The following is a 13,820-nucleotide window of genomic DNA, read 5'->3' as shown; positions in this document are numbered from 1 at the left end:
TGAGAGTTCGGAGAGTGTTTTGCTCCGATTGATAAATCATTTAGATTTTGTTTGAGGGAGAATCTTCTTCACCTTTTGTGTCTCGCCAGTGCTTCCAAGTCTTGTGACGAGGCTTAGTGACGGATATTGGAAATTAATAAAATCAAGTAAATCAAAAAGCAAATAAAGGTCTTATTTTGTTACGAAATGAATAAAATGAAATTTAAAATCTAACCTTTTTTTTATTCTTATGAATATTACAAATAAATAAATAAACTCTAATAATAGGAGACATCAATGGCCGCAACATTTTAGGTGTTGACAAGGTGCTCATCGCTGTAAGGTAAAGGTCCCGGATTCGAATCCACCGACCCCGCATCGGACTCAACATACTTATAAATGGGCTTTTTTCAAAAACACCGGCACCCTGAGGGTTTATATGACCTCTGCTGCTGCAATGTAATAATTTATTTATAGACAGTATATATTACAAATGTATGCATGTATGGGTTTTTTCACCCAGTCACTTCACTGAGACACATGTTAAGAGAAACTACTCAACACTGGCTCTTAGTATGAGGTATTAAGGGCGAGGATATGTTGAACTCATTTTAAGGCAATGTGACAGGTTCTCAGGACGAAAAAATGGGCAGTAGGGTTAAGGTGATAGAGAGCTTAGAGATAATGGGGAGGATGAGAGATCATGATGGTTTGAAGCTTTTGGAAGTTATGATTTTAGATTAACATTCTTAAGATTGAATTTGAAAACAAATAGAATATTGATTAGTAGTTAGATGAAGGATGTTGGATGCCAATATACCATTCGTACTTATGACTTTAATTTATAACTTTTTTCATGTGTTTTCACATGTGTAAGAAAACAATGTGAAGACAATTCTAATGATTATTAGAGTTGCTTATGGTGTGAAACTTGGTTTGTCATTTCCATTCTTTTTTGTTATAAAGAGTGCAACGATGGGATAATTCATTTATAAATTTTTAAGTTGAAATTTGTGAAAGGTGTTTTTATATAATTTTCCAAATACGGAGGCTAAAATTTAGGATTGCTCAAAACATAATTTTATTTTTTAAAGATTTGAAAACTGTTTGCAGGTCTTAGCTCAATAAAGTAAATTTTTCCACCACTTGTAATCATAAACTCATGTGCTATTTGTGCCAGTTTATCTTTTACTGCTTAAAATAACAAAAAAATACATTTTACATGTTACATTTTAATAAGAATAATCCTACGAATTGAAGTTGCCCTTAACAAGTATATAGTCTAAATTATTTGTGCTAAATTTTGTTTACTCAGTAGATGAATTACACAAAAAGTTTTGGAAATAAATGTTTTAAAAAAAAATATAAACATCTACCATTACAATTTTATTATGTATAACTTTAGTATAGAAAAAATTATCTTGATAACTCCTCAACATTCAAAATCTAGAAGTCAAAAAGAAAACTAAACAAATTCTATATGAAAATAGCGATTTGATCACTGAAGGCATTTTGTAACAAGAACAAGAAGACATACACTTGCAGGTGTATCACACGTCTATCTAGCAGAATGGTCCCTGGTAGGTAGTTTAAAAAAGCATCAGTTATTTCATAAATATTGGTAATTATTTCTGTACATGTACGGAATCCTATTTAACATTCATTGAGCTTGTTACGGTTAGAATGATTCTCATTGATGTTGTACAATTTTTTATATAATTCCCAAACTCTATGTAAAATTATACCAAAAACAAACAAAGAAACACATGTTTACAAACCATGTGAAATTTTGTTTGAAATTATACTACTTAAGTATATTTTTTTATTTATTTATTGTGCTTTCATGTTAATTCAAACACAGGTTTGCCTCAAAAGTTTGAATATGTATGGTCGATAGGAAGCAAGTATGACTAGTCCCACCAAGAATAAATGTGCAAGTCGTAGAAACAAGTCCTCAAATCACTATTCCATTTCCACATCTCTCAATCCCACCTAATTACCAACGAAAAGGCACAGGAGTTGATTACATGGTATAAAATAAAAAGCACTAAAAGCAAACAGTAACTAGTGGTTGATTCCACTGTCTTCCCCATTTGACAGCATCATTCTGATCTTGTAAAACAATATTTAGGGGAAGGCATAAGGAAAAACTCAAATTATTCTTAGGCCCAAAGAGGATTTGCTCTTGTATTGTGTTAATGTCAAAACTTGATTGTTTTTTTACTGCTCTGTGTCAGAAAAGAAGGAATTCTGTGGAATACTCTTTTTTTGTGGATATTGTGTGTTCAAATTTTATAATCGTATATGAGTATTAAAAAACAAAAATAAGCATGCAATTTCTGCATTTGATTTTAATTATCTTGAATAGCTATATGGGGATAAAAGAAGTCTTAACATTAATCTACTGACAATTAGAGTTAGTTCAAACCTGAAGCTATTTTTTTTTATCAACTCCACCCCTTCCACAAAACAAAAAACTATTTGTATGAAGTATTTTAAAAAGTATATATACTATATGTTCAAATAAAGTGGAAACTAATTAATTATTCTTTACTTCTATTTAGGAATTGTGATGAGGTGTCCGATGAGTACCGACACCTTTTAGATGAAACGACCGACCACAACAATAACATTACTATGACAAGTGAGGATCTTCTCCAACCTGGCCATGTTGTGAAGGAGAGATGGAAAGTGGTAAGTAATTTGCAAAGATCTTACTATTATTTTCAGTTTTTCTTCATAAATGTATTCAGTGTAAGTTGAAAATATTTAATTTTTTTAAAGCTTAATAGTTATCATTTCCAACAAAATCATTTTTAATAGAAAGTTATAATAAGAATAAATAATAATTCAGAACAAATTTTTACGCAAATGGATCAGAGCAGTTGTAAACATCGTGGAAAGCTTGCTAACTTTTGTCAATTTTGAATAATTGTCATATTTATATTTAGATAAAAAAAATTGGAGGTGGCGGTTTTGGAGAGATCTATGAAGGTTTGGATCATGTAACGAATGACAGAGTGGCTCTTAAAGTTGAGTCAGCACGGCAACCGAAACAAGTTTTAAAAATGGAAGTTGCTGTGCTGAAAAAACTTCAAGGTATATCCATTTGTGAATGGCGTTAGTTTTCCCACATATATAATACCGTCTCATCTCTGGCTTTCTGTTTGTTTAGATCGAGAGCATGTTTGCAGATTTATTGGTTGTGGTCGAAACGATAGGTTTAACTATGTTGTGATGCAACTGCAAGGAAAAAACTTAGCTGAATTAAGGAGAGCTCAACCCCGAGGTGCCTTTTCACTCTCAACTACACTCCGCCTGGGTCTTCAGATTCTCAAAGCTATTAATTCAATCCACAAAGTTGGTTTCCTTCATAGAGATATCAAACCCGTAAGTATTCATAATAAATATGTTACAGGTTTAATAATACAATTTTTTTTTTTTTTTTTTTTTGGTTATAATAATTTACCATTTTACCTTCTATTTTAATTAAAAGATTGTGCGTTTATTTTGACAGTCCAATTTCTCAATGGGTCGTCTTCCTCACAACTGCCGCAAGGTTTATATGTTAGACTTTGGGCTGGCTAGACAATATACAACGGGATACGGGGAAGTTCGTCCACCTAGAGCAGCTGCGGGTTTTAGAGGAACTGTGAGATATGCTTCTATTAATGCTCATAAAAATAAGGTTTTTAAATTTTTCACATATGTTTATGTACGTTTTTCTCAAGAATAAATACTTATTATATTCTTATCTTTATAGGAAATGGGTCGACATGATGATTTATGGTCATTGTTCTATATGTTAGCTGAATTTGTAAATGGACAACTTCCGTGGAGAAAAATGAAGGATAAAGAGCAAGTGGGCATTATGAAGGAGAAATTTGACCACACTTTGTTGTTAAAACACTTGCCATCCGATTTACGCCTTTTCTTAGAGCATATTCAAGTAGAATGATATTTATAAAACCCTCCTCATTTATAGGCAATTTATTAAATAAACATATTTCAGGGGTTGGAGTACAAAGATAAACCAGATTATGCCATGCTCTGTGGCCTGTTCGAGCGCTGCATGAAAAGAAGAGGAATAAAAGAGACTGATCCGTTTGATTGGGAAAAGCCTCAGCATGGTGTTACTCCAACTGGAGGAACTCAGTATCCAACTCAAATCACTGGCGGCGGGGCTGCAGTCACTCAACCTGCAATAATCGGACCTGCTGTCACTACCACCGACAACCTTCACACTACTCAGTTGGATAATGACCAGGAGAACATAGAGCCTGACAACAGAAAAGAGGTAGTTGTAAAAAAAATCCTAAAATCCATTCTCCTTGCTAAGGAAGCTATTTATAACATTGTTGGTATTTATATGAGGATCTTTTTTTATGATTTAAGATGTGACATACTTGTCATGTCTTAACATAATTTTAGATTTCTAGACTAATTTTTTAATTTTTAGATTGGAGACGATAATGAAGGTACAGGACTGAAGGGGGGTAGAACAGTGACTGGATCGGGTATAAATAACTGTGATAAGCATCATATATCAATAGATAGAAATTGTAATGCAACTAATGCTGTCGATTCAACACCTGTTTTAGGTAAAGTAACTTTGTTTCTTTTTCACTAAATCTATATTTTTTAAACAATTTTATACTATAAAAATAATAATTAAATACTATAAATCTATATTTATACAATACTTGTTTTGATTGTTTCTTCAAAATGCCCCTTTTCTCTTGTTTTTAGCAGGCTCTCCTAAAAAAACACGTCGGGCAATTTCGATGCCTGGCACTCCTCAGGGAGGAAGTGTAGTCGGAAGTGGTGGGACTGGCGGAAGTGGTGGCACAGCAGCTATTGACTTTGAAGGGGATGCGGTCATGGTATCAGCTCGAAGCTTTAGTGACCGAAAAGCAAACCACAATCAACGTAAATCTGGTAATTTCAATTTATTTAATTTATTTTTTTAAATTAAAATATTAAGTTAAATAACAGTAAAGAATAAGATATTTATACTTTCAAAATTCTTTAACAGTCTATAAATTATACATTTAAAAAAAAGTAAAATATTAAGTTAAAGGACAAAAAAGAACGGTAGTGATACTTTTACAGATTCCTTCAAAATCTATAAGTTATAATTATTTTTACCAATGACATTTGAAATTATTGTCAAAGTGGAATTTCCTTTTTATGTTTTTACAAAATTTTAATTATTGAGATAAACAGAGAACTTGTAATTGATACAATAAATTTAGCCGATGCAGCTCTTGGAAGATTGCGGGTCTCAACTGCTGAGAGAAAGCAAAAAGCGCAGACTGTTTCATTAAGCCATGACCCTCATGACACAGTGTCGATTCCAACTGGGGACACTCCTACAAGGGGACGTGATCCAGTGACAGAATTAGATGCATCAGTCTATTCCAAAACCGGTACAGTTGCCATTGTTGTTTTGTTGTTTTTTGTGATTTTTCGTATCAACAAAAATAACTGTGCCATAAATTTTCATTCATTTCTTGTATTTTTACCTCATATTAAATTTTGGGGTTTTGGTGATTTTAAAGACAAAATATCCAAGTTTAAGAGGTTTACATGATTAATTTACTTTAATATTTAATTAATTCTGTTACCAGTGAGACTAATATTGATAGACAGTTTTGATTTTTTTCTTCTTTTACAGTTGGAGTTGGTCAGGACTCAGTAAGAGGGGGACGAAGACGTATGACCTCCAGAGGAGGAGGGCTTAATTCTTTAAAAACTAATAGAGATATTTCAGTCACTCAGCATGCGTTGATAGATGATGAAAATGTTTCTGCAGCACAACAAGTCACAAAAGGTGGTGGAGGTGAGTTTCATTTTCTACTATTTTGTGTTTGACACAGTTGTTATTTTTCTTTAAAATGTTACTTTTTTTTAATATTGTGTTGTTCATTTTGTGCTAACACAATATTGCAATCAAAACGAGTGATGTGTTGATAATTTTAAATACATTTCATGGTTAAATTATGATGTTGACAAACAAATGGTAATTCCTGGCTGGCCTTCTGCACATAAAAGGCCTCTAGTTCTTATAGTTTCTTTCCTGTTTCCTTAACTTAGTGTTATCTCAGGTTGTTAAGTTTCTAATAAAATAACAAGAAGACGTAACGTATAAAGATTTTCACACCCCGCCTCCCCTTGAAGTGACAGGAGCCCAGTCCTGTTCAACCCCCCCCCCAGGTTGAAATGTCTCAGTGATAAGCCAGTTAAACAACGTCCCCGGAACCCGCTGCTTCCTCCCAGTGAGACAGCCAGAAGCACACAACCAGCGTTGTGGTATTGAATCCCTTCACCTCACAACACAAGTTTGATCACATTCATTCTCCCATAATACTTAGTATTCATGAGAAGGGAATTGACCCACCATTTATGCTCAATAAAATACTTTCACTTTCAACTCTTAGTACTCAATATTCATCGGAGTAGGGTGTTGTTTTTAAATAAATCCAAGTTTTACATATTTGCCTTATACATAATTAATTTTCTAACCGTTATCATACAATTAATTGATCATTTTATGTCAAATATTAATAATAATGTTTTCAAGCTTTTCATTTGTAACAGTTCTCATTTCCATTTTGCTTTTAAAATTTCTTTCTAGGTCTCACCTTGGTGTCTCAATGGAAATCTCAGTTTGATGACTCAGAAGAAACCACTGATAATGAATGGAAAGGGGAAAACATTCCTAGTCCTGAACATAAACATCATCTAACAGTAAATAGTTTGTTTTATTACTGATATGCTACTACTAATATTTTTCAATATGAGCAAATGCCAAACTAACATCCTTAATTTGTGAGAACAACAGGTGTTTAGAGATGTAACTATTTCAAATAATATTTTGTTTTATTTTATCTCAAATAACTTGTTGCATTTACAAAGGCCCTAATCATTTTTATTTATAAAACCAAATTTTGTAAATATTAGTCAAAAATATTTTCTATTAAAAATTACTACTGGCTTGAGTTCATTCAATCCAGGTAAATAAAATTTAAAATTATCTTCTTCATTCTTTTGGACATTTCTGGTCATTCCTGAAATATATCTCCATATTAATTTTAGGTTGAACTGTTTGTCAGTCTGCTTTAATTTTTACAGAACTTTATTGACGGACAAACAGCCATCTCCCCAGCTCGAGCAATTTTGCGACGAAATGCTCCAAAAATCGTGAATGTAGGTTGTAATTAATATTGTAGAATAGAAATTATTGTTAATATGGAGTAAATGGAGAATTTGATTTAAAATTAAAAGCCCAGAAAATCCAGCCCAGACAAAAAAAGACACTTTCCTATAAATGTAATTGGTGTGAATGTTTTTATTTTTGTTTTTATGTTTTCTAATTACACCTGTAGAAACAGTCAATCATAAAAATTATCATATATGAATTCCTTATTTTGAATTATATTTTTTGGTGAAAAATTGGTGACCTTGACAGTACTTACCATGAAAATAAGCAGTATTTTCCATCATCTCTTTTTACATGTTTAGTTCTTAATAATAAGCGTAAATTTTGTTAAGTGTGTTAGGCACGGGTATTAAATTATATCAAACCATATTTGATGTCTTACAATGTAAAACTGCATTTAAAGATAATACAAAAACACACAACCTACAAAAACAAAAGAATCTTGTACTGTAAATAATTATGTTTTTTAACTTATCATAGTTATTACACTATGATTTTATCATTACCACCAAAATTACTGCAAATATTTTGTCTTTGATGATTAAATAATTTGAAATTGTCATAAAAATGCTTTTCAAATTATTATTAAAGGTACTAATAACACTTCAAAGCTGGAAAATGATTAGGTTTCATAAAAAAGAAACAATTAGGCAAAAATCTAACATTAAATTATTTGGAATTACTCGGACTTTTGAATAGGATTACTATTTAAGACTATTCAAAGATTATAATAATTTTTTAGAAAACCGTTTTGTAATAATCAATTTTCTATTTTAGAGCAATAGCTAATTTTGATGATTTTATAAATAATCCATCTGAAACCTATACATTCCAATCAAACAGTCCTTACTATTAATCATAATTTTAGATTTAGACAATTTCCTTAAGTTGGAAACCAATTCAGAGGGTAGTTTTGAAAAATATGAATAGGAAAAGCCTATTGAATGAAACAGATGGCTTTTTTTTTTTTTTTTTTTTTTTAATTATCACTTAAGTGCAGCTGATTCAACAGTCCATATTTAATTAAAGATTCATACATTTCCTCGCACCCTCATAATTACTCCATAAGGCCTTTGTTTGTCATAAAAGTTCATAAAAATAAAAGTTAGTCATAGTGTGGTTTTCACCTATAAAATTGAATTAACATACTTTTTCAATTAACATTTTTTAGTGCCACCCCATTTTTCAAATGCATTAAATTTTTATATTATTCATGTCATTAATCTTTCAAGTATAGTTCAAATTAACATTTATAACAGTTTTCTAGGTTATAAATAATATAGGATAGTTTATTTAAAAAATAAATGTTCAGTTGGTGAACTTGTATCAATTTTTTTCTATTCGCTGGTTTGTTCAACCTTCTTTTGCTGCTTGTATACAAAATTATAATTAATCATTATATATACATTTTATTTTATTTATTTTTTTACAATCTGATTGATGAAAAGACTGAGCATTTAATATTACTAGTTTCAAAGAGTGTATAATATCATAATTTTTTTAAAAATATTGTGCGAACAAGTTTTCTGACTTATATGTCTTCTGATAGTACAAGCCATTTTATCCCATTTCCAGTTTACTAATCTCATATAAATCCTCACAAGCATATTTCAAGCATTTGAATAATTTTTAAATTTATAATAAGTATACTGGTCACTGAACATAAAATGCTGTACAAATTAGTTACATGGTTGTTCACTATTTCAGTTCCATCCCCTTCTTTGAACTATCAAATAGAATATTTGTAGTATTCTTTGTTTTTGTTTTACTTACTAAGAAAGTATATTTAGATTTTTGCATGTCAGGCTAAATTTTTTTTAGAAAAATAATCAATTTTAAAGCATTTTCAAAACAATTTTTTCTTTTTACATTAAAAATATAACTGAATGTTTCTTTCATAAATAAAACAGTATAAATTTTCAAAATGCTTTGCTTAACTTTGTTCTCTTAGATTTATACTACTTACTTGAATTATAGTTTTTTGGCCTTGAATATTATAGTAGAATGAAAATTAAATAGGGAAAAATGGACTACATGAAATTTGATCTTACAGACTGGGATTGGTTCAAATTGGCTTGGACAATCAGATGATATTAGAAAAGTGGCTGTTCGCACTGGGGAGTGTTTATTTTCAGGCTTGGTATGTAATGAATGTATTGTTTTTTTTTCTTTATTTGTTTTTGTATTTTGTGTGTTATTTTGTTTTACATTGTTCTCTTAAATTTCCTTACCCTTTTTTAAAATTTCCAGCTTAAACAAAAAATGAAGTTCATTTTACCATCGAAATTCGCAAAAATCAATTCTAAGAATACCTCTTCTGTCAGCTGCTTTAATCATTTGGGCGATATCAAAGAAGCATTGTCAGCCGTGCCATTGCAAAGGTTATTTTCCAATAAGCGCCTTAACAAGATATAGCAGTTACCAAGTTCTTAACAGTAAAAGAAAAAGATACCAATAAACATGTTGGCAACAATTACTAAGAAAGTTTTACTTTGTTACACACGAAGGCAGAAAGATACTTTTTCCCTTGTGCAAGAACATTTCAAGCAAACTTTCAACACCTTCTTACAAACTTTTGTGAATCTTAAAAGAATAAAAAATATTACGAATGATCTGTGAATTAATAGTTTATTTTTATGTAAATTTTAGAATAACTTACATATAACAATAAATATAACTTATGAACTAAAGGCAAACACAGAAATAAAACGATTGGGAAAACAACTGATTAATAGTTAATTAGTTCAAATTTTAAATGACTGGTAAAAAAAAATTACTGAATCAATATTTGCAAGAATCACAAAAGCAACAAAAAAACCACTAAATAATAGTGAAAAATATAGTTCTTCAATACATTGTCATGTTGAATTTTTGATGCATGATTTTATTTCCTGACCATGCTGTCAATGTAAAGTGAAATAATTCCTGTCAGGAGACCAACTACCTGTTGGCTGACGCGGATGAGGAGTCCACTTTGCAATACTTTCTCCATATTATTCACAATTAAAAATCCATGGGCTGTGCAGGGATTTGGACTCAGAACCACAAGTGTGACAATACGAGTTGGACACCCTAACCTCTCGGCCACTGTGGTCCCCCTCCATCAGCAATGTTTAATTATGCCCAATCATATACAAGGTGTTTGAAAGACAACTTAGTAGGAATAATTTTGAAATGTGACAAGTTTCTTTTCAATTTTTTTTTTTACATTTTAAAAACTCTAATTTCAAAAAGTAATGAAACTTTTAGGCATTAAATTTAATAACTTGCAAGTGCAATATTGATTGATATAAATGTAAAATTATCTAAAAAATGTAGTCGAGGAGTGCAGTCAACTTTTCATTTAGAACTGTCTTGTTACTCTTTTTAACTTTTTTATTGTGCACTCTCAAACAATGGAAATAATCTCCCTTGGTTCTCTAAATGAAAATTAAGCTTTTTGATCAAATTTGATTCATCCTTAATTAATTTAGATTGTATAAATATTGCTTTTAACTACCTTACTTTAAAAAATAGTGTAATGTCACTGAGAATTCATGCTGACAGCATCTGACAGATCTTCATTTATTTTTTGAATTTACTTATTTATTACTTTAGAATAGGGTCTGTTTCTCCTCCTTGGAAAAGAAACGTTGCGTTACAAAACATACAATTTCTTTTGTTTAAGGTTTTTAAGTTACTCACATGTATTAATTGATATTCAGATTAGATGCACTATCAGCTGGCTCATTGTTTGACCTTATAGCAAAAAGTTTTCCGACTAGTTCCAAATTGTTTTATTGCCCACCAGAACAAAATCTTAAGATAAAACCAGTACCTGAATTTTGGGCATAATTGCTTTGATTTGGTGTTTTCAGAACCAATATGAATTCTGGTGAAATAAAGAGTACAAAAGTAGATGGAACGCACAGGCATACTAGTGAAAAACAAAACTCAATGTAGTAATTAATTCATTAATTGTTAAATTACCACAAGTGTGTTGTAAGACATATTTGACAAAACATTTTATTATCAGTCAATTAAAAAAAAAAATAGGTTTTACAAGTTCCTCTACAATTTGATTTGTTTGATTATTTTTTGCATCATTTTGCATTTACGATTTGTTATGAATGGCATCCGTTTTAGTACATATTTTGGCATTCATGAATAAATTGCTTGTATCAGTTTTCTTTTGGCTTATATGAAGTGAGAATTTCTTTTATTACATGAAGAGATAAACTATAATAAACAATAGAATATTTACAAAGCTGACAATGTTTCTATTGAAGTGGAATTAGTAGTAAGAAGTTGTACACGGTTTCATTGGTTAGAATACATAAGGGGCGAAAGGGCATGCGTGCATACTACAAATGAACTATTCTCCATCCACACATCATTATTACATTTTGCTATTAAGGCACTAACTTTTGACAAAGTAGTAAAATAGCTATTATTTCTTGTTTCACAAGGAAACAATTATCCATATGAGTAGAATATTAGTGATATTGATGAAATTGAAATATTTCTTTGCCCTTCATTTCGGCCATGTAGAAATATAATCTCATTATTTACAGTTTCTTTGATACAGTTACTGTAATATTTATTAAGAAATTTTCAATATAATTTTATTACCTTTTAATAAAAGACATTTTTATGCAGTCTCAGTTAGTATCTACAAATGCTGTTGGTGCAGGCGAAGGATCAAGCCTCACAGATAGAATTCAGCAGCCACAAGGCGTTAAAATTGAGCAGAGCCCTGAAATCCTTTTATCAAAAATAAGTGAAGATTCAACTAAGCACAGTTGTATTAAGAATGTACAAGCTCAAGTAAGCGCCGATTTCACACCTATCAGACCGTTTATAATAAATTTCACAAAAATTTTTATTTAAACTTTATTTTTAGCTTTCTAGTCATTCCGGAAATAACAATGTTAATGTAAAACAAACAAATGGCATTAGTAGAGTAACATGTTTGAACATTGCGGGTATTGAAAGTTTTCCTCACCTTCAGCCAATGCTACCACGAGCCTGGAGTGCACCTCAAATTGGATTGAGTATAAGGCAAGTTACAAACATATACTAATAAATTCATGTAATTTGAAAGGTCCAAAAAATTATAAATTGTAGGTTGATCCTAAATAATTAGTATTAATTAAGTATTCACACATTTTCATGGTAAAATAAATAATATGCATCATTAATAATTGTTAAAATACAAAACATTTAACAATTATCTATTCATTGATTGTAAAAAAATCATTTGTTTCATTACATGTGTAAACTTTATGCTTTTCTATAAAACATTATGTATAGAAAGTATGGATGAGTGCAAAAATTAGTGACACGAGCAGGACTTGAACTCAACATCTGAAAGGGTTTGAATCCTGTTTGTGATACTAATTTTTCAACTCAATCATACTTTGCATAAAAAAATAATAAATCAGTTACAATTATTACTTTAGTAGTAATTGTTACCTCACGGGCATGAGGGTAAACTGGGTCTACATACATACACCTACCTGGATGATGTGTGTGCTAGTGAGTGAATGGCCACTTATTGGTGTTGCCCCCTCATTGTGGCATATACACAGTGGAGTTGTATGCAGTTGGCATGCTCTCAGGGCAGTACGGACTTTGAGTGCTGTTTGGGCTACATGAGACAGGTTCTCTGTGAACCATCTCGTCTTGCTCTTGTTAGATAAATATTAGGTAAATAAGCCGAGCTGGAGTGCCTTGGAAAAACGGTAGTTATTGTCTGGTCTTCCATCCCACCCTCCATTGAGATTAGGCCCTCGGACGATAAACTCGCAATAAAAAACACTATAAAAGAAAGATGGCAGTGTTACTGTGGGGCCATCTGAGAGACATGTGAGTCAAGAGCATGACCGGTAGATGGCCCTCAGAGAACCTAACCCTGAGATGAGAGCATCCTTATCCTATTGAGGATTGGCCATACCGGTTGACACCCAGGCATCTACTTTGGGCCAAAGCCCATACAGGTGCTCTGATGCAGAGAAAGGTTGCTCTATGTGTCCCACATAATAGAGGCGTGTCATGTCTAGGCTCCATACAGAGAGTGTGTAGGCATGCTGCCGGATTTTAGAATGGTTCTCGAGCATAGCAGTAATTTTCTTGGTTCCCTGTTCAATTTTTTAGAGGACAAGGGAGTATTTTATTGTGTATAGTTATATTCTATGTGTTTTGTTTGAATGTGGGTTTTATCAGTGTGAGTGGTGAGTGATGATGGTGAAATAGCATCACCATCGTCCCTCCTGCTGGGTGTGTGCCTTAGGATTGATGGCAGAATATTTATAAAACACCTTACCGACCTTAATTTAGGTTAGATTATTAATATTACTACTCCAGTCTAATCGGAATGAATGCAATGTGTGATTGTATTTATTTGTGCGACTGACATAATTTAATTAGTATTAGGCTAGATTATAGTTTGCATGCGTTTGAGGCTGAAATGACCTAGTTGTCGATATCCCCCATCAGAGCCTATGCTGGTAGGAAAGTGATGATCTCCTGGGCATCTAGTTTAAAGGGGGCCCTAGGGTCAGCATATCAGGGCTTCACAACCTTCAAGGTGGAAGTCCGAATAAACTAATTATAATCATGAGGGCAAGCATTTATGTAG

General features: G+C 31.6%; 1 protein-coding gene across 18 annotated transcripts in view; it reads left to right on the top strand.

Moving 5' to 3' along the window:
- Positions 1-13,820, top strand: part of LOC106667616 (tau-tubulin kinase homolog Asator) — a 52,046-nt gene that overhangs the window by 20,567 nt on the left and 17,659 nt on the right. For 6 of the 18 annotated variants that reach the window (XM_014395747.2, XM_014395735.1, XM_014395696.2 and 3 more), the window contains 15 exons: positions 2,544-2,673; positions 2,931-3,078; positions 3,155-3,369; positions 3,497-3,667; positions 3,743-3,928; positions 3,992-4,276; positions 4,439-4,580; positions 4,729-4,917; positions 5,235-5,408; positions 5,657-5,821; positions 6,617-6,729; positions 7,114-7,188; positions 9,255-9,341; positions 11,840-12,007; positions 12,084-12,241. In XM_014395747.2, the coding sequence (XP_014251233.1) occupies positions 2,617-2,673; positions 2,931-3,078; positions 3,155-3,369; positions 3,497-3,667; positions 3,743-3,928; positions 3,992-4,276; positions 4,439-4,580; positions 4,729-4,917; positions 5,235-5,408; positions 5,657-5,821; positions 6,617-6,729; positions 7,114-7,188; positions 9,255-9,341; positions 11,840-12,007; positions 12,084-12,241 (2,333 nt within the window). In that variant the 5' untranslated portion in view covers positions 2,544-2,616. The other 12 variants (XM_014395744.2, XM_014395729.2, XM_014395680.2 and 9 more) reach the window with 12 other exon arrangements.

Source organism: Cimex lectularius, unplaced genomic scaffold (assembly GCF_000648675.2).
Source record: "Cimex lectularius strain Harlan isolate CLEC.00 unplaced genomic scaffold, Clec_2.1 scaffold277, whole genome shotgun sequence".
NCBI lineage: Eukaryota > Metazoa > Arthropoda > Insecta > Hemiptera > Cimicidae > Cimex > Cimex lectularius.
Note: the sequence above shows the minus strand (reverse complement) of the source record. Positions and strands in the feature narration are given on the sequence as shown.